This window comes from Agelaius phoeniceus, chromosome 10 (assembly GCF_051311805.1).
Source record: "Agelaius phoeniceus isolate bAgePho1 chromosome 10, bAgePho1.hap1, whole genome shotgun sequence".
Taxonomy (NCBI): domain Eukaryota; kingdom Metazoa; phylum Chordata; class Aves; order Passeriformes; family Icteridae; genus Agelaius; species Agelaius phoeniceus.
This window is the reverse complement of record NC_135274.1, coordinates 7499904-7518780: the sequence shown is the minus strand read 5'-3', so window position 1 is coordinate 7518780 and position 18877 is coordinate 7499904. Positions and strand designations below refer to the sequence as shown.

At 47.9% G+C, this 18877-nt stretch overlaps 1 protein-coding gene across 4 annotated transcripts in view; it reads left to right on the top strand.

Moving 5' to 3' along the window:
* The window catches only part of MAP3K13 (mitogen-activated protein kinase kinase kinase 13), a 69684-nt gene extending 53485 nt beyond the window's left edge, over positions 1-16199 (top strand). For 3 of the 4 annotated variants that reach the window (XM_054638949.2, XM_077183765.1, XM_077183766.1), the window contains 13 exons: positions 974-1157; positions 1316-1507; positions 2352-2510; positions 5230-5388; positions 6602-6710; positions 7288-7397; positions 8480-8596; positions 9097-9234; positions 10212-10935; positions 12094-12164; positions 14182-14479; positions 15136-15233; positions 15322-16199. In XM_054638949.2, coding sequence (XP_054494924.2) covers positions 974-1157; positions 1316-1507; positions 2352-2510; positions 5230-5388; positions 6602-6710; positions 7288-7397; positions 8480-8596; positions 9097-9234; positions 10212-10935; positions 12094-12164; positions 14182-14479; positions 15136-15233; positions 15322-15358 — 2396 coding nt within the window. In that variant the 3' untranslated portion in view covers positions 15359-16199. Of the gene's footprint in view, positions 1-973; positions 1158-1315; positions 1508-2351; positions 2511-5229; positions 5389-6601; positions 6711-7287; positions 7398-8479; positions 8597-9096; positions 9235-10211; positions 10936-12093; positions 12165-14181; positions 14480-15135 lie in introns of all 4 variants that reach the window. The other variant, XM_054638953.2, reaches the window with a different exon arrangement.
* Positions 16200-18877: the final 2678 nt, after the last annotated feature.

The following is an 18877-nucleotide window of genomic DNA, read 5'->3' as shown; positions in this document are numbered from 1 at the left end:
AATGAGACACTTTGGCATAATCCCAGCTGCAGCCCTGGGAACATCCCAAAGGCTCAGAGTCTGGATGAGACAACCTTTGTAGTCATCTGAAACAGAGATCTGTACAGGTGTGTCTTTTATTTCAGAAATCAGTGGGTTACTTGTTGGGTTTGCTGCTAAATAATTTATTCTGCAAATGTAGATCTTTATTGAATTACAGTAAATAAACAGCTGCCTGCCTTTTATCCTGCTGTTTGTGTGATTTAAGGTAATTTCAAGGTGACTGACAGGGAACAGGGCTTTCTGTTCTGATGGGTGCAGCTCTCTTGAAGCAGTTTATACAGTGTCACTGGACCTCTCCAGCACTATCCCTACAAATGTGTGTGGGTACCAAAGAGGAGGAATTGCTTAAGGTTGTTTTGCCTGTTTGACACTGATATACACAATGTTGTTGTGGGAAGGACCTATTTCTGTGCCTGCTGCTGGTGGTTGATATGCTTTGTGTTGGCTATCTTGGTGGTTGCTGCTCTGTGTTTTACAGCCTGCCACCTCTGACTTTTATTTCCTATTCTTGTTTAATTCAGGGAGTGAAAAAGACCCTCAATATTTTTAGATCACTTGTGATTGCTAAATGTCTCTTCTATTCTATGCTTTTCAATGGAGTCACTCACTTTGTTCAGTGTTGGGGTAGAGGATCTCCTCCCAAAATTACCAGTCCAGGGTCCCTGCTATGGTGAATTGCTGCCTTCCAAGCTGAGTGGCTCACACAAGTGGTTACAGGGTGGTGAAAAAGCTGGAAGGATGGGAATGAGCAGGCTGGAGGTGGCTGGGTTGTTGGCTGAGCACATGCAGTGTGTGCCAGGAGCAGATGTCACCTACTCCCTCCAGAAGAGCCCACCGTGTGGTGCAGGAGGTGGCAGTGCTGCCCTGGTGTGCTCTGACGGTTTCCATGTTCCTGACCTTTTCCATTATCCCTTGTTTGCCCTGTGCCCAGACACGTGGGAGGTGCCGTTCGAGGAGATCTCGGAGCTGCAGTGGCTGGGCAGCGGGGCTCAGGGCGCCGTGTTCCTGGGCAAGTTCCGCGCGGAGGAGGTGGCCATCAAGAAAGTGAGGGACCAGAACGAGACGGACATCAAGCACCTGCGCAAGCTCAAGCATCCCAACATCATCGCCTTCAAGTAGGTTGTGACCCTTGTCAGGAGCTTTGCCCAGGCAAGAGCCGTTGGCTCAAGTTCTCTGGAAGGCTTTTACAATCCTGTGTGTAGGACAAAGTGATGGTCACCCTTCCTGTCCAGCTGTCTGTCTGCTGCTCCTCACTGTGTGTTGTCTTTGCCAGGGGAGTTTGCACGCAGGCCCCGTGCTACTGCATCATCATGGAGTACTGTGCCCACGGGCAGCTCTACGAGGTCCTGCGGGCCGGCAGGAAGGTCACCCCGCGGCTGCTGGTGGACTGGTCCACGGGGATTGCCAGCGGCATGAACTACCTGCACCTCCACAAAATCATCCATCGAGACCTCAAGTCACCAAAGTGAGTCTCAGCTGCTTACACATCCCTTAGTTTGGGTTCCTCAAGTCACCAAAGTTAAACATCCCCCAGTTGTGGTTCTTCAGGTCATCAAAGTGAGTCTCAGCTGCTTAAACATCCCTCGGTTGGGGCTATTTTTTCCTTTTCTTGAGAAACTTTAAACTAGTTTGGTCAAAAGGCTCTACTATTTTTTGCCCCATGTTGACTCAAAACTAATGAGAGTGAAACTATTGCAACTTGTTGGCACTTAACAAGAGTGGAAATTTTACTGGTATCTTCCGTGATAAATAGCAGTCAGGAGATATTTAATGATCTGATGATATCTGGTCTTTTTGGAAAATGGGATATGCTGTTGCCTCCTGCCTTTTTAGTTTTCCATCTTATTCTCCTATTATTTCCCTGGTTTTCTGGAATGTGTCTTCCTCGTTTCTCTGTTGCTTTCTGACTAAAATGTTCTGGCTTCTTTATATTCTTATTCCCTAGATGTTTATTACTTCTTTAGTCTGTGACAGTGCATTAAGATAATGCTTTTAGATGATTTGCAGCACAGTTTAAGGTACAGCTTTGCCTCTGGATCCTCAGTTACTTGTTAATTTGCAGTTTTATTGAGATTGATTTTTGACTTGTAGCATTAAGAAATGCATTTAAGGCCCAAAACACAACCACCCAAAAGAGAGTGAGAGCTTTTATTGGGGAAAATACAAAATATTTTCTTTTTTACTGCACTTGTGAGCAGTGTGGCCTCATCAACAGGCTGTGTTGTTAAGAAGGGATTTACTTCAGTGGCTGTTGTGGTGCAAGAAAAATCACAAAGTAGCGATGACTTATTTTTTTTCCCTTTTTCCAGTGTTTTGGTTACACACACAGATGCAGTAAAGATTTCAGATTTTGGTACATCTAAAGAGCTCAGTGACAAGAGTACCAAAATGTCCTTTGCGGGGACAGTGGCGTGGATGGCCCCGGAGGTGATACGGAACGAGCCCGTCTCTGAGAAGGTGGACATCTGGTGAGTGGTGTTCATGGTCATGTCCCTTCACCTTCTCTTCAGCACTTTCCCAGCACTTTCCATGTCCTTTCCTCATCCTGTGCCTGAGCATGGTTTGCTCTGTGGTGGGCTGTTCATTTCTCCTTCTGCCTGGTGCCCTGAGCTTTGGTGGGCTCTGATGGAAAGGGAAATGACACAGGTTCCAGCCAAGGCTCAGTGCAGTTTGTGTCTTGCAGGAAGCAAATGCAGAAATTCTTTTCTGTGTCCTTATCCAGCCCAGAGCTTTCTCCTAGTGCTGTGCTCAGGGCCCCCTCAGCAGCCTCCACAGCCAGGGTGGTTTTTCCATCGCCTCTGGTCCTCTTCAGGGCCACTCTGGAGCTGTGGGGAGGCCCCTCTCTGCTCCCCACCCCTTGTGCTTCCTGCACACCAGGCTGGTTGTTGTGTGGGCAGCCTCAGGATTACAGTCCAGTGAATCCAATCCCAGATCCAAGAGGGAGGAAACAGGATAGATTGTAAGAGTTCTGGAGCCTGTTTCCATCGATGTGGAACGTGCTTTGTGTCCAAATGAACACAAGGAATGGTTCAGTCTCTGTGCTATTAAAAATGCTTGAGAGGGCTTGGCCTTGGAGTTCCTTTGGGAAGCCTCTCCACAGGTTTCAGAGCCCTCAAGGGATCTGCATCTCTGTTTCTGCCTCATTATTTCTGCATATTAAATGTCAGCAGCCAGGACAAATGCCCTTCTCCCTGCTTTACAGCCAGGAGGGATTTTGCTTCCTGTGGTTTTTCAGCTTCAGTTGCTGTCCCTTCCCTGGCAGGGCAGGGAGCTGCTGGACAAAGCTGTGGTGGTCCAGGGTGCAGTGGAGTCAGGAGCTGCTGCTGGAGTTCTAGCTCAGGCCTGGGCTTGACCTGAAGGGCAAGATTTCCTGCAGGGCAGGTGATGGTGCAGCTGCTCTCGTGCCCACAGTGTCCTGTGTGTTTATTTTGGATGTCCAGGTCACAGCACAGCCAGCTCCTCTGGGAGGAACACTTGGGTAGTTGTGGAAAGAAAATGCACCCTGCATTTGTCTGCTGAACCCCTTTCTTTGAATCACAGGATTGTGAGGACAAGTGGTGCTGGATTTCTACCTTCAGCTTTCTGTCCTTTAGAGTGGTTTCTGTTCAGGAATATTTCACAGAACGTCCTGTCCAATAAAACCTTTGCTCCTTCCCTCAGTGACGTGGAGATGTTGCTCTTTGGTGCCAGTTCCTTTGGAGTTCACAACAGTGGTGATTGCTCAGACTCTCCCTTGCCATCCTCCTTCAAGATGAATAAAAATGATGTTCATGAATGCTGCCAACAAATGAGAACAGTTCCTGAGCTGCTTATATGTCTGTTTGCTCTCATCTCTAACAGCATGCAGAAAAATAAATCTATAATCTTATCAGGAGTCTTGGAAGTCCTTTGTCAGTTCTTAGTCATAACAAATATGAAACCAGATGAGCTTTCCCTGGTAGTTTGTCCAACCTCCTGGATCCCTGCTTTCCTAGAGCTCACAGAAAAGGATTTTTAGGCGAGATATATTCAAATTCTGCTTGTTTGTTGCTTTGTTTTTTTACACATGATTTGAAACCCATGGGCTTTGAAAGTGCAGTGTTTTTCACATGAAGTTATTTCTTGACTGATGGTCGTTCAGACCTGGTAGTTTGTCCCTTAGAAGTTCTTCTGTACTTAATAAAAGCACTGGATATTGGTACAAGCCAGAAACATCCTTCTCACCTTTCACCTGGCTGTAGTCTGCAGCCTGGCAGGGTTGGTGTCCCACAGAGGAGTGGGACACAGTGAGATGGCACATCTGGCTTGGAAATAGGGATGGTGGTGCCTCATCTGTATCACAGCCCTGTTGTTGATGGGCAGTAACAGTGGTGGTGGTTCTCAGCAGCATTTTGTGTATCTCTGTATTGACTGGTTTGGTGTTTCTTTGATGTTTTATTGGGTGATGATTGTATACAAAACAAATATTTGCTGTTAAAAATGAAGGTTTTGGTTCTTTCTGGTACCTTCACTAAGGAAGAGAAGCAAAGTGAGTTTTCTTAACTACATCTTTCAGTTCTTGTGGGAGATTGTTTCCCTGAGTTCTCTTAATTTTATTTTTTTTTTTGCTTAATCCTTCCTTTCTTCAGAACAAAAGGAATATCAAATGAGACTTCATGTGCTTTTGGTACTGACAGTTATGCAAGTAGCATTTGTTTCCTAATTTCTGTGTTGCAGTAGTTGTAGTGCTGAATCTCAGACCTTGACACTTTTACCTGGGACTACAGGTAACAGCAGAGGGAGCCTTTGGTTAGGGAAAAGAAAACAAAACCAGTTAAATGAAATGTAAAAAAGCCACAAAACCTTTGTTGTGTTGTCTCTGTAAGACACTTGTCAGTCTGTGCAGTAGTCAATCATCTGTTCTTACCAGCAAGAACAGTCCAAAGTCTAGATGAGAGTAGACTTTGGAGTCTTTTAATTTAAGAGGAACAAGACTTAATCTGTACAGAAAATGTGCTTTCAGGGTCTTTAAAATCTCACAAAGAAGCAGGAAAGGATGGGTGGAAACCAGTGTGGTTTTGTGCTGAAGCAGAGGAGTTACCTGGTGTGCTAAAAACCATCATCTCTATTTCCCTGTTTTGCCCAACAAACTGTTTTTTTTAAGCTCCAGGTGTTTCTGTTAACAGCTTCTGTGTGAACTCAATTTATCCTGGTTTATTTCTTCATCAGGTCATTTGGGGTGGTTTTGTGGGAGCTGCTCACAGGAGAGATTCCCTACAAGGATGTGGACTCTTCAGCCATCATTTGGGGAGTGGGCAGTAACAGCCTCCACCTTCCTGTCCCTTCCACCTGCCCAGATGGTTTCAAAATCCTCATGAAGCAAACCTGGTAAGAGCCTGAACCCCACACAGCACAGACCTCCCAGCAAAAACCCAGGAAAGTCAGGGTGGGAGTATGGAGCCCAGAGCAGAGGACTCTGAGATACTCTCACACTTGTCCTGGGAGAGTTTTAACATTCTGGATTCTGCTTCCTTGTGGCAGCAGGCCTGGATGCCAAGACATCTTCAGGAGCCTTCCCAGAGGGTGTTGCTCTGCTGTAGCAAAGTGGGGGATAAAAGGTGGCTCTGTGGGAAGACAAAAGGAGCTGGAAGTAGGGGTAAAATTCCTTGAGGCCACATCCAGAGTGAAGGGATCTGATTTTTTCACTCAGAAAACCCCTTGTGAGCAATTGACTTTTGGACTAGACAAAGAGAAATACGAGCTTTCCTTCTGGAACACAGATTTTCCAGGTTCAGATATAGAAAATGCTTTCAGTTTCCTCCATGTACCATATTGGAGTTGAAGTTCTTTGTCTTGGGTTTCACACTGAGGCTTTGTCTTTGTAATTACATCTTGACACAGTATAAAGGGTCTTCCAGCATTTTTCCACTCCATGGGTTTTACCAGCCATCCTCCCCATAGCACAAAGGGAACACCAGGCCAGAGCACGTGTGGATTTCTCCCAGTGGCAGTTTACCCTGAGCTGCAGCAGTGGGGCTGTGGCAGCTCGGTACAACAGAGTACCTACAAACACTTGTATCCCCACCTAGTGGAAGGAGGTGGTTGGTAGGGGAGAGGAGGCTCAAGAAGCTGCTCTTGCCCTGTGCAAGGTGGATTCGGTCCTGAAACTCAAGTGCTGGTCCTTTTTCTCAAAAATCCAAACGTTTTTGTACTTTTCTGTGATCTTTCACTCTGTACTCTCATTTTCTGGTTTTACACATTTGCACCTCTTTTTAGTTTCTTCAGAATGGTCCATCACAAACCACCTCTAGCATAATTAAATCGTATTCAGCAAAAGAGAAAACCAGAAAAGCTCCTTTGCTCTAACCTGTCAGCTGCTTGGTTCAGAGAATAGGATCTCGTGAGACCCTTTCAGAAGGGCAGGAGAGGCTGGCAGTGCCCATCCCTCCCCCCAGAAGGGCAGGAGAGGCTGGCAGTGCCCATCTCTCCCCCCTGAAGGGCAGGAGAGGCTGGCAGTGCCCATCCCTCCCCCCAGAAGGCCAGGAGAGGCTGGCAGTGCCCATCCCTCACCTCACTCTTGGCTGTTTCTGTTTTGTTTCAGGCAGAGCAAGCCCCGGAACCGTCCGTCCTTCCGGCAGACGCTGATGCACCTGGACATCGCCTCTGCTGATGTGCTGGCTACTCCTCAGGAAACCTACTTCAAATCCCAGGTAACTGGGGAAAGGCTGTAGCCTGTCAGTACTGGAATTAGCTCCAAGGATCTGATTCTGGAGGGTGCACTGAGTAGAGAAATTCTGGATCCATGATTTCAGTTTGAATCCTGGGGAGGAGCAACCTGATGGATGTTTGGAAATCTTTTATCCAAACTTTCCCATGCTGAGACTTCTGCTGCAGGGCTTCAAGGGGCAAATAGATTATCACTCTAGACAGGCACCATCATGGGGCTTTCAAAATCCTGAACCGTTCTACTTATTTTCACTGCCAAAAGTAAAGAAAATCTTCTCTTAGAACAAAAAGAACTCTAGGAATTAAAAAAATATTTCTTAGAAAATGTAGATATGTTGTAAATTCTCTGTTTGAAGCACAGAATTGTAAATACCATTTGAAAATGCTGGCACTAAATGTGCTGCGGTGTTGTTACCCAAAATAATTCAGCTAACAAAAATACATTCTCAACCCAAAGCTGTAATTTTCTGCAGACACAAACAACATTGCCCAGGAATTTTTTGTGATACACCTACAGATCCCAATTCTTTGTAAATAGCTAAAGGTAAATTGCTTTCCTAGGCTGAATGGAGAGAAGAAGTGAAGAAACATTTTGAGAAAATTAAAAGTGAAGGAACTTGTATCCACCGGCTGGATGAAGAATTGATTCGCCGTCGAAGAGAAGAGCTGAGGTCTGTTCAGTCTTTTGTGTGTACTGTTTGCTTTTCCTATCCAGCCTTCCCTTCCCAGCTAAAGGAGCCCTCAGCTTGTTCTCACAGGGCCTCCTGCTCCAGCCCCTGACACTTTTTATTCTCCTCTTGTACTGAGGTTCCCAATACAGGACCCAGTATTCCTGGTGGTGTAAGTTCAGGCAGCCTAAATTCCTTGTGAACCTGGAAACCAAAATTGCCATGGGCCTGGCCTAGGCCATGAGCTCTGCTTGGCTGATGGAATCTGGAGAGACGCAGTGGGAGCTGTTGCTGTTCTTGGGCAGTCTCAACAGTTTGCTCCAGAGAGGGTGGCAAAGGCTTGTGTGTTTCCCAGGGAATATTTCTGCCTGAGAATTGATGTTTGTGATAACAGCACTGAAGCAGAGACATCCATCTCAGTGGGAAATCCATACTGAGGCTGGCTATGAGCTTTGTCTGCCCTGATATTTTCTTTGGGTTAGTTATTACACATAAGTGAACATACTTCATATAAACTGCCCACTGAAATGCATTTTGATTATACCAGCTTAAAAATGAAAGCAGAGGGTTTATTTAAAGAAGGAAAATTGTATCCTGTGATACAAATTTGCAAATACAGTAGACAGAGAAACATAAAACTCTAAGATCCCCAGGGAGCTTTGGGTGGCCATGTATTTCAGCTGTACTGGAGCTTGGTGGACACCCTGCTGTTAATGAAATACAGACACATGACTTCTTTCCTGTTTCTGTAGAGGCTGGTTTAGCCTCTTCTTTGTGCAAACAGGCTGATCAGGGTTTGGCCAGAGGGCTCCTGGGTGTGTGTGATGCATTTGCAGCTCTTCTAGGGAGAAGTGTTGCCACACTTTCAAGGCTGTTAAACACTTTCTAAACCATACCATGATTTATTGCTGTGTCAGGCTCTTAATCAGTCATCATTCACTGTTAGCTGTATCTGGGATTCAGTGCAGTACAGCTGGCAAATTTGACTTTTAAAAGGCCTTTTCCTAAAGCACCTGTACTTTTCCTCATTCTCTTCTCTTGGTCCATGGAAGTCAGGCTGGACTAAAGCCTTTTGTGCCTTTCAGACATGCGTTGGATATCCGTGAGCACTACGAGAGGAAGCTGGAGCGAGCCAATAACCTGTACATGGAGCTCAGCGCTATCATGCTGCAGCTGGAGGTGCGGGAGAAGGAGCTCATCAAGTACGTGTCTGGGCACGGTGATGTGAGCAGTCTGCACTCAACAGAGCACAAACAGCCCTTCAGTTCTAAACTGGATTGCAGATTTAGTGTCCCCTGACTAACCACAAAAGCTAGGGACCTCTCCCTGCTCACCAGCAATTCCCTTTGTAGTGAATTCCTGCAGACCACTGTCAGTGGTTACTGACTTGGAGAAAGGCACCTTCCCATTTGGTGCTGTCATCCTTTGGCCCATGCATGAAAGGAATGGCAGTGCTGCTCCTGGACTGTGTGCCAGGGCCTTGTGCCTGCTACCTGATTTAGAAGGAATTTAGAAGGATTTTAGAAGGAATCCTGATTTAGAAGGAATTTAGAAGTTTAGAAGTGTCTGTGTGCTTTCCCAGCAGAGCAATGGGATATGCAGCGTGTTCCCTGCAGAACCAGTTCCTGTCCAGCGGGACCAGCAAATGGAGAGAGACACAACTGATGTGGTTTTCTTTCTTTTTCTTTTCCTGATTTTTCAGGAGGGAACAAGCAGTGGAAAAGAAGTACCCTGGAACTTACAAACGCCACCCAGTCAGACCAATCATCCACCCCAATACAGTGGAGAAGTTAATGAAGAGGAAAGGGGTCTCCCATAAACCAGGCAGCCAGACCAAACGGTGAGAAGTAACAACCCAGTCCTGTGCCAGAGCCAGTGGTAGATCCCCACTGGGCAGTTCCTTCCCTTTGAGCCTGATGAAATGCAGGGTGGGACAAAGGGGTTTCACACTTAAGACTGGTCTGATCCTCAGAACCATAATTATTTAATGATCTTAAGGTGAAGGGGATGAATCCTGCCATCCCTGCCACCTGGGCAGCTCTCTGGAACCACGAAATCACAGGATGTGTTGGTTGAATGAATTAATTGTTGGTCCATGTGATTTTTGAGCAGGTGATGATGCTTGGACAGGAGGTATCTCTTGTGTTTTCTCAAATTCCTAACTATCCAAGATCATCCTTGACGTGGATGGGAATAAGCAGGGCAAGGGATTGTAGAAATCAGTCAGGCCTCAGGAAGGATGGATTCATTGTTGAGGAATTAATTTGGGATTTGAGATTTGGGAATTCATGCTGTCCTTTCAGTTTTATCTCTTTTGCATGACTTTTAGATAGGGAGATTTTTTTTTTCTAAAAGAGTTGTCTTAGTCTTTACTTTTTTGGGGATTTCCAGGAGTTAGTCCTGATTACAAGTGAATAATCACTTCTGAATTAATATCCCCACACGGCTCTTAGATGAGCAGCCTGATCACCACCATTGTACACGCACAGAGTGAGAGCCATGCTCTACCCCAGGGTCCTGAGAGGGAGCTATTTTGGGAGAAAACATCAAAATAAGAGCGGAAAAGGAGAGTGTGTGACAGCTATTGGAAAACCAGCAAGACAAGAGTGTAGAGCAGGATGGCTGAATGGAGAGGATGTTGAGTGGAGAGAATCACAGGGACCAAAATGCAGGAGTCAAGCAGCTGAAGGGGAGGGCAGCCTGTAGATTTTAGGAAGCAGAGAGTGCTTTTGGCTCCAGCTGCCTCTTCATCCTGGCTCTGGGCCGGTGTCACTTCTTTGTTTGTGGCTTGACATGTAACTTCTCCTTGTCTCCCAGGCCAGATCTACTGAAGTCAGAGGGCATACCCAGCACAGAAGCAGCATCCAATGGCTCCCCAGTCTCAGGAAGTCCCAAGATGTCAACCCTGAGTGGAAAAAGCCGGTACCGCAGCAAGCCCCGGCACCGCCGGGGGAACAGCAAAGGCAGCTACAATGAATTTGCAGGGATTTTGAAAAACCAGCCAGCGCAGGATGATGCCCCCCAGCCCGGCCCTCCCCACCCTCCCCACACCCCCGCAGCGCCGCAGCAGCCCGGGCACAGTCCCCACGGGCAGCACTCGCGGCTGCACGCCCACGGGCAGGACATCGCCACCTGCGCCAACAACCTGCGCTACTTCGGCCCCGCGGCCGCGCTGCGCAGCCCCCTCAGCAACCACGCGCAGCGCCGCGTCTCCGGCTCCAGCCCCGACCTCATCTCCACCGCCATGGAGGCCGACTGCCGCCGCGGCCGGGACAGCAGGGACAGCACGGCCGAGCGCTGGGAGTGCTGCCAGGCGGATCCCTACGACCCCTGCCTGCAGTGCAGGGATGAGGACAGTGGCCAGGCACAGATGGCGGCTGTGGAACCGGGCGGGAGCCGCCCCCAGTCCCCCGCGTCCCTCTACGAGAGCGCGCAGTTCATGGAGAAGCTGGAGGAGCAGGGCACGGCAGTGTCCGCCCTGGGCACTCCCCAGCACTTGGCTTCCTCAGGGCTGCCCTGCAAAGCGAGATCCCTCCAAAAGGTGAGGACGCACCACTGGCATTTGAAGATGTGGTTTTGGTAGGGCCTGGTTCTGTTATGTGCACTTTCGCCAATTGGTTTGAGTTGCAGCTTGTTCTACTCAGTTGTTGATGTTGAAACAGTTTCAAAAAGCTTTAAAGCCTTTCTCCAAATGAAGGGATAAATGCATTCTTTAAATTGTTCTGTAATATCATGTGAGAGTTTGAGAATCTGTGGTGCTGCTGTGTCTCAAGGCAAAGATTCAACATTTCCCATGGTCTTGAAGACATCCCTTTTGCTGCACCTGTCAGAAATTGCCCCCCTACACTAAAAGTTATAGTTCTCCTGTATTTTGTGAAGATTTTGCAAGAGTAAAAAGGAGATTATGACACAGTTGTACAGAAGCAGCTCTTTGTTCCTCCTGCTTCCATCCAGGTGGTGAGAGAAGTAAGAACCAGTTTGAGTTCAAAGAGCAGGAAATCTGAGCCTGGCTGGAAAAGTCAAGAAAAATAATGTAGTTACTAGACCAAGAGTGTGGTTTGGCCTCAGCATGATGGGACTAGGACCTTGTAAGACAAGGGGATGGGATGAGATAAAGGCTTAATCTGAATGAGGGGCTGACAGGTTGGATAGCATAGAAGGAGGCTGTAAAGAAACAACAGTGTGGGGGTAGATTTGGATGGGAGAAGGACAATAAAAGGCTCTGTGTTCACTGAGTGTGAAACAAATCCCAGGTTCTCCTAGTTGGGGAAACCCATTGGCAAAGGCTGTGTCATCCTCCATCCTGCTCTATTGATGTGCTGTGGTAGAAGAGGATAAAGCCAAGAGTGCCAAACCAGCTCCATAATTTATGTGGGTTTCCATGTGATACTCATTATTTGACTTGCTTCAGTGAGAATCTGTAACATTCTGTACTCCATACCTGCTGAAATACTCCAGTGTATTTCCCAGTCAGTCACTCCAGATGTGGGAATAGCAGCCTTGAGACTGTCTGAAACAGCCTCCTAGTTGGCAATGTCTGAGTCAGTGTTCCTGACACACAGGCTGTTTTCTGGTCTGGATTCTTGCAGCCTGTGGATTTTGCACTGTTTTGCAGTGGCTTTTTCCTGAAGGACCAAGGGGTCAGATATGTTTGAACTTCCCCAAACATGACACCCTTTTTGTCCTTGTTTTCTGCCAGAGCGGGGATGAGTCATCAGAAGAGGAGGAGGGCGAAGTTGACAGTGAAGTGGAGTTTCCTCGTAGACAAAGGTAAAAGGTGAATTCACTCTAATCTCTCTTTGGTGGGACAAAACTGAGGAGAACTCTCAAAGCACCTGCACAGCAGCACTGAAACTGGTGAAGGTGCTGGCAGAAGAGCAGAATCCCATTCAATGTGTCCCATCCACCTTCAGCTGATCTCTCATGTCCACTCATTGTTCCAGCCAGTCCTGAGATGTTCTCTCTGGCCCAGGTTTCCTGCTGGCTTTCCTGCAGGCCGTTAGCAGCACAACTTGATCACACTTGAAAGTGTTATTCTGCCTCTGTAAATGAGCTGCTGCATCTGTTTCACCAGGATCAGACTTAGTGGACGTGGGAACCCTTTGTGGGCTACTCCAGTGCTGTTTATTAATTGTTGTTGCAGTGGGTCAGACTCCAGCCTGGCACCTTTGTAGCTGAATTCAGATAAGATTGCAGAGCTAGGAGACAACAGCAGATCAAATTTGATGGTGTTGCCTGTAAAATAAGACTTAGGGGGAGTGTTCCTACATAAGCCTGGGGACCAGCAGGATTTACAGTACTATGCCCAGGGAAACATCATGGACTTGGTGCTGCAGCTTCATGAAAGCAGCTGCTTCAAGTGCAGGAGTGATCCCGTAGGCAAACAGGCTAAAGGTTTGATTCAAAGGAGCAGAGAAGAAAATAAAATCTTGTCTCCTGTCGTGTGCATTCACAGCACACCCGAAGCTTAAATCCTAATGCTCCCTTCATTGCCCCAGCTCAAAGACCACAGTAAAGTTTGGAAAGGTACTGAGAAGTGTGACAGGAGTGGTTAGGGATGGTTTCTGTAGAATAGGAGATTAAACCCATGTGAAATGTTTCTCTAGCAGGAGGAAAGGCAACACCGGAGGTGCATGAAATTGTAATTTATGTGGAGAAAATAGACAAGGAATGATTCTTCACATTCATATTAGGGGCAGCCAGTGAAGCAAACAGGGTAAAATGAACAAAAGGAAGCGCTTTTTCCATCCAGAACATTTTCAGATGTGCAGCTCATTGTCAAGGTGTGCTGTGGAAATCAGAGCATGAAGAGCCATAAGTGCAAAATTTCTGGAGTACGGATCCATCAGTGACTGTTAGCATTGTCATCTGGGTTTGAGCTTCTGCTAGGAAGTCAGATCTGCTGAATGGTGCAGGCCAGGAAGAGATGCCAGGAGAAAGCAGGCTCTGTCTGCATACCCCATTCTCATACTTCTCCCAGATTATTCCTTCCTGCCTGAACTCACAGAGTCACTGGGTTGGAAGAGACCTTTAAGATCATCAAGTCCAACTCATGCCCTGACACTTCAACTAAACCATGGCACACAGTGCCACATCCAGTCATTTTTTAAACCCATCCAGGGATGGTGACTCCACCCCCTCCCCAGGCAGACAGTTACAGTACTTTATCATGCTTTCCATAAAATACTTTTGCCTAACATCCAACCTAAATTTCCCAGTTGCCCAGTACCCCCAGGTCCCTATCTGCCTGGGCACTGTCTAGCCACACTGTCCCCAGCCTATAGCATTGCAGAGGGTTATTGCAGCCAAAATGCAGGACTGGGCACTTGGACTTATTAAACTGCATCTCATTGGACTGTGCCCATCCATCCAACCATTCCAGGTCTCCCTGCAGAGCCCCCCTACCTTCCAAGAGATCCGCACACAATCCTAGCTTAGTGTCATCTGAAAATTTACTGATAAAAGACTCAATACCCTCATCCATGTCATCAATAAAAATACTAAACAGAACTCCACAGTATAGCCTAGCACTTTAGGAAAATGCACTGTCCAAGAAAAATATGCTGCAGGGCAGATCAGCTAACATGGACATATCAGACAGGATAGAAGAGCTGAATTTAAAGATGCAGGTCTTGAACTATATCATTCAGAAGGGGTAGAATTCTGTAGCTCCAGGATGTGGAAGGCACTCCACAAGGCCTGGTGTAGCAGAGCAGTGAACACAGCACCCAGAAAGTTCCCTGTGACTGCCATCCAAGGTGAGCACTGAACTTCTCCCTGTTTGCAGACCCCACCGCTGCATCAGTAGCTGCCAGTCCTACTCGACCTTCAGCTCTGAGAACTTCTCTGTGTCGGATGGAGAGGAGGGGAACACAAGCGACCACTCGAACAGCCCGGATGAGCTGGCCAACAAGCTGGAGGATGAGCTGGCTGAGAAGCTGGAGGACATGCTGTCCCAGACTCCAGAGATCCCCATTGAAATCTCCACGCAGTCGGATGGGCTTTCGGACAAAGAGTGTGCTGTGCGGAGGGTCAAGACTCAGATGTCTCTGGGCAAACTTTGTGCAGATGAACACAGCTGTGAGGTGAGTTGGTTATTCCCTCCTCCTTCTACTCAGTGGAAAAAAACTGCATAAATGTTATGGAAAGGAATCCAGGGACCAGAAAGTTGGAACACTGCCTAGAAAATGCTGTGGTAGGTGTACTATGGCAAAGCAAGTGCTGCAATATCCAGTCTTCCTCCTGCTTGGCAGAAGAGTGGGTGGGGGAAAGTAGCACAAACAAAGCTGAACATAATGTGCTGGTCAAGATGAGTGTGATCTTGGGAGCCCATCAGATTTGCAGTTGCGTTACGTGGGATAAAAATACATAATGAAATGGAGTGGATATAAACTGCCTCAGACATATCCATTGGCAGCCTTGCTGACAAAGCTGGGATGACTTTCTTCCTTTCTCTGCCTTTCAAGTGTTTGGGAGGGGTAGGGCAGAGCCTGCTGCATGATCTCCTCATAGCTCTGTGTTTAAGAGTGCTGTGACCAGGTATTTCTGTGCTGTCCCCTCTCTTAGGGGAGACAGGTGACCTTTGGTGGGGCAGTCGTGTGCTGTGCCCTCTCCCATGTGTGCTATTCTCCTCCTCTCCAGGTGGTGACCTTTACCTGGCTGCTGTTACAGACTGAGATATGTAGGTGATGTGCAGTAGAGGAATGGTGCTCAAGTCTCCCCCTTTCCTTTTGTCTTGCAGAACCCACCACAGTTTGGAGAATCAGACTGTGACTCTTCTGAAGGGGAGTGTTCTGATGCCACGGTCAGGACCAATAAGCCCTGCAGCTCTGCTACTTGGTAATACAGATCTCCCCCAAAGCTTCCTGGTACTGGCATTTTGATTTCCCTGAGATTCCACTTCATTCCCCTTCATCACACTTTACAGGAAGAGAAGATGCTTCTCCTTCCCACCCCAGGAGTGATTTGCAATAACCCGAATCTCTGGAAAATGTCCAAATGAAATTAATTCTCTTTGAGCATTTCAATCAAGAATGGCAGGGATGTATTTTATTGAATAATCTAGTTACTGTAACATGGATATTTATTTTTTTGACATTTTAACACTTTTTACTGTAAAGAGTGGATTGTATTTATAGACACACAGACTTGTTGCAAAAAAAAAAAAGTTCAGAAAGCAAGCACACTACAGAGAAACATCCTGGGAGTCCTGCCTGGACAGCTTTGTGTACAGACGCGGGGGATTCTCTTGCTGCTTGCACAGGGGACCAGGCCTCGTGGCCCTGAAGATTGGAGAACAGATCAAGAAAACTAAACCACTCAGTCTTATCAAATGAGAAAAAGCAGAAAAAGACCTGACTGTAGGGTCACCTGTGAACAAAGTGTTTTCAGTATAACCAGCTGGGTCATTTTTAATCAGAAGGTGGACATGTTCCTGGAGAAAACTGGTACTGAGGTGCTAACAACCAGGGTCTTCTGAGTCGATACATCCCCAGGAATGTAATGATGGGTTTTATTTTAAGGATTTTTAGTTTCTTTTTTTAATCAGCATTTTGTTGTGAGATCCTGCAAATGTATTCTAACCTCGTCCTCTTGAGAATTGGTATCAGAGCACTTCTTACCACCGTCCTTGCTTCACTCTGGGAGTGTCAACCTCCAGCTGAGCAGGGAAACCTCTCTCAGATGCAGTGTGCCATTTCCCAGTTTACTTCCTCCTCTTACCTCCTGTCTGTTTCAGTCAGTCAAAGAAATCAATCAACTCAGTGTTGGCCAAGCAAGGACTTGCAAAGCATGGAAAGCACATTCCGCAGAGCCCGAGCACTTCTGGGGAGGACGCTGGAGACGCCTGGAGTGGACTGGGAGAAGCAGCCTCTCACCTACAGCAGCATCAAGAACCAGCAGAGGGCTGTGTGTTGAGGGGGAAGACTGGGAATCGTTGGCCTGGCTGAGAGCATCAGCCCTGCCCTGTCTCCTTATTCACTGTACATTCTTGGAAGCATTAGCAGCTGCCTGCCCTTCATGGCAGGCCTTGTGCAGGGAATCCTGACATGGCCGTGGCACCGCTGCGTCTCGGGTGTGCCCCGAGGCCTCTGTTTCTCCTCCAAGCTGAAACTCTGCAGGTGCAAGTGAGGATAGTACTGGTATGTGACAGGCCGAGGCATTGGCAGATGAGAAAAATTTGTTTTCTGATAGAACTCATAGTGCCTTCCCTTCAAACACTACTCTTCTAAAACAATATTGAAAGAGAACAAAACGATAGAGCACGTTCCCCTCCCCTTCCTTAGTTGATGTCCCCCTGCAAGAGCTCTCCCTCTGCCCTTCCCAGTGTGCTGGCACAGCCAGCCAGAGGTGAACGGCAGGAATGGACCATGGACAGGTACTTCTGTTGCTTTGTTTGTTTACATTTTATGTTAAAATATTGGTTTGAACTTAACTGTGGTAATTTATAGCCTCATGGCAAAGTGAAGGAAAATGTCTTACTTATACAGAGAGCAGTATTGTATGAGTTAAATTATCCCATATTTTTAAATTTTTGTAGCTGGACTACAGACAGATCTTAAGTTATGATGTTATTTTATTATTTATTATCATTTCTGTAGATCAGAAGGTTGGCTTCACCGCTAGCACAATTGTAATCTCTGTGTGTGATGTTACCTTCTCCCTGCTCGCCAGAGGGGTGGGAGCAGAGCTGGGCTCAGTGGCTGTCAGGAGTTGCTGCCTCTCGTGATTTCCAGGGATGCTTTTACTCCAGGGCAGAGAACAGAGAGGGCTGGATGCTGCAGTCAGGTTCCTCGTGGGCAGAGCTGCACTTTGCTCACGTTGCTGATGGCTGGCAGCCACTGAACTGGTGGGAATGTGGGAAGGGTGGTCAGGGAGTGAGAGGCTTTTGAACTGATCACAGAGTGAATAACTGTGACAAGAGTTCCCTGGCCAGAGCATCCAAAACGATGTCAGGGAGGAGGGCAGTTGCCCTGGGCAGTGGGTCCATGTAGTGGATCACCTGGGCAGGACCAAACAGGCTCCTGGAGAGGGAGTGACCTGCTCACCCTGCTCTGGGCAGAGGCAGAACCCTGTGAGGAGTGAAGTTCTTTCTTGGCTCCTTCCCTCTCTCTTCCTACTCTCTGTTTCTCCTCCCCAATGTTCTTTGTCTCTCAGCCAGTGGCAGGAGGAGCCGGCAGGGCCAGAGATGGCTTTGCTGTTGTGGTGTGAGAGGGGGTTTGGTGGTGCAGATGGTTACTCAGGAGGCTGGAGGCCAAGGTGTGGGAATTTAGCAGTGGAGAACTGTGTGCACATAACATCTGTGTGCACATAAGAGAGCTGGAGAACTGCCATCAGGTGTCCTCATCAGAGGATGGCAAGCCCTGTGTCCCTGGATAGACTCTGCTCAGACCTGGCAGGCTCTGGGAGACCCATTGGCAGCACTGGTATCCTTGGGCAGTCCCACAAACAGCCCCAAAGCAGAGCTGCCTCCAGCTCAGGCCTGTCACTGTCCCCAGGGCCTCTGGCCTGTGGTGATCCAGTCCCTGACAAACAGATTCCAGAGGGATTTGGGCGCCTATGGTCTCTTCGTAGGCTCCACCATGGGATGAAGCTTCGCTGGGCTCACAGAGCTTTGGTGTTTGGGATTTTGAGACCTTTCTGGGCCAGCTGTCCTGGATGCAGCTGATTCCTCCCCATCCTTGCCTGGGCAAGCGTAGCTGCCCCCTCCAGTCTGCCACATTTAGCTCTATTCTCACACCCCTGGGTCATTGCACCGTTCCAGTCCAGTGTTGCTGCTCCTCCTGCTGCTCCTGCCCCTGCATCCCTCTGGGAATGCCACTAGGGCAGCCCTTTCCCCTGCCCATGGAGGTGCCACCTCAGCCTCCCCTGCACACCTCCCATGGCCTCCCTGTGTGTGGGCAGAGCTGGCTCAGCACCCCCGCATTGCTGGGGTGGTTGCTGTCAATTCTGGGGGGGTTGTGTAGGATTTTCCTTAGTGACACCTCCCTGGATTGCACAGACACAGTCCCCACATTGCTGTATTGGCACCTCTGCTACGGTTCCTTGCACGTCCTCTCCTGGCAGGGTCTGGGTTGAGAGGTGCAGGTGAGCCTGCTTACTCCTTGTAGTAACAGCGCATTCCAGGGCCGGAGTAAACTGTGGGTTTCCTTTCCAGCATCCCGAGTTCCCTGATCCCGTTCTCGTGGCTGCTGACAGCTCCTGAACACTAGCCTAGATTTTCTCCCAGAGCTGAATGTTGCCCTCCCCACTGTCGTGTTAAGTACCCATTTCATCTTGGCCCTGTCCAGTAGTGTTCATCCCCTCCTCCCTGCTCTGTGGATTCCTGAGACAAACTTGATTTTTTTTTGTATTGACCAGTGTACAGTGATGGAAACAAGAATGACTATCAAAGCAAACAATGCATGGAATAAAAAGCCAGTGTACTTCAATGCTGTAGGCTGGTTTGGTGATCTGGGAATGGGTTCTCATGGACTTTGGGATGA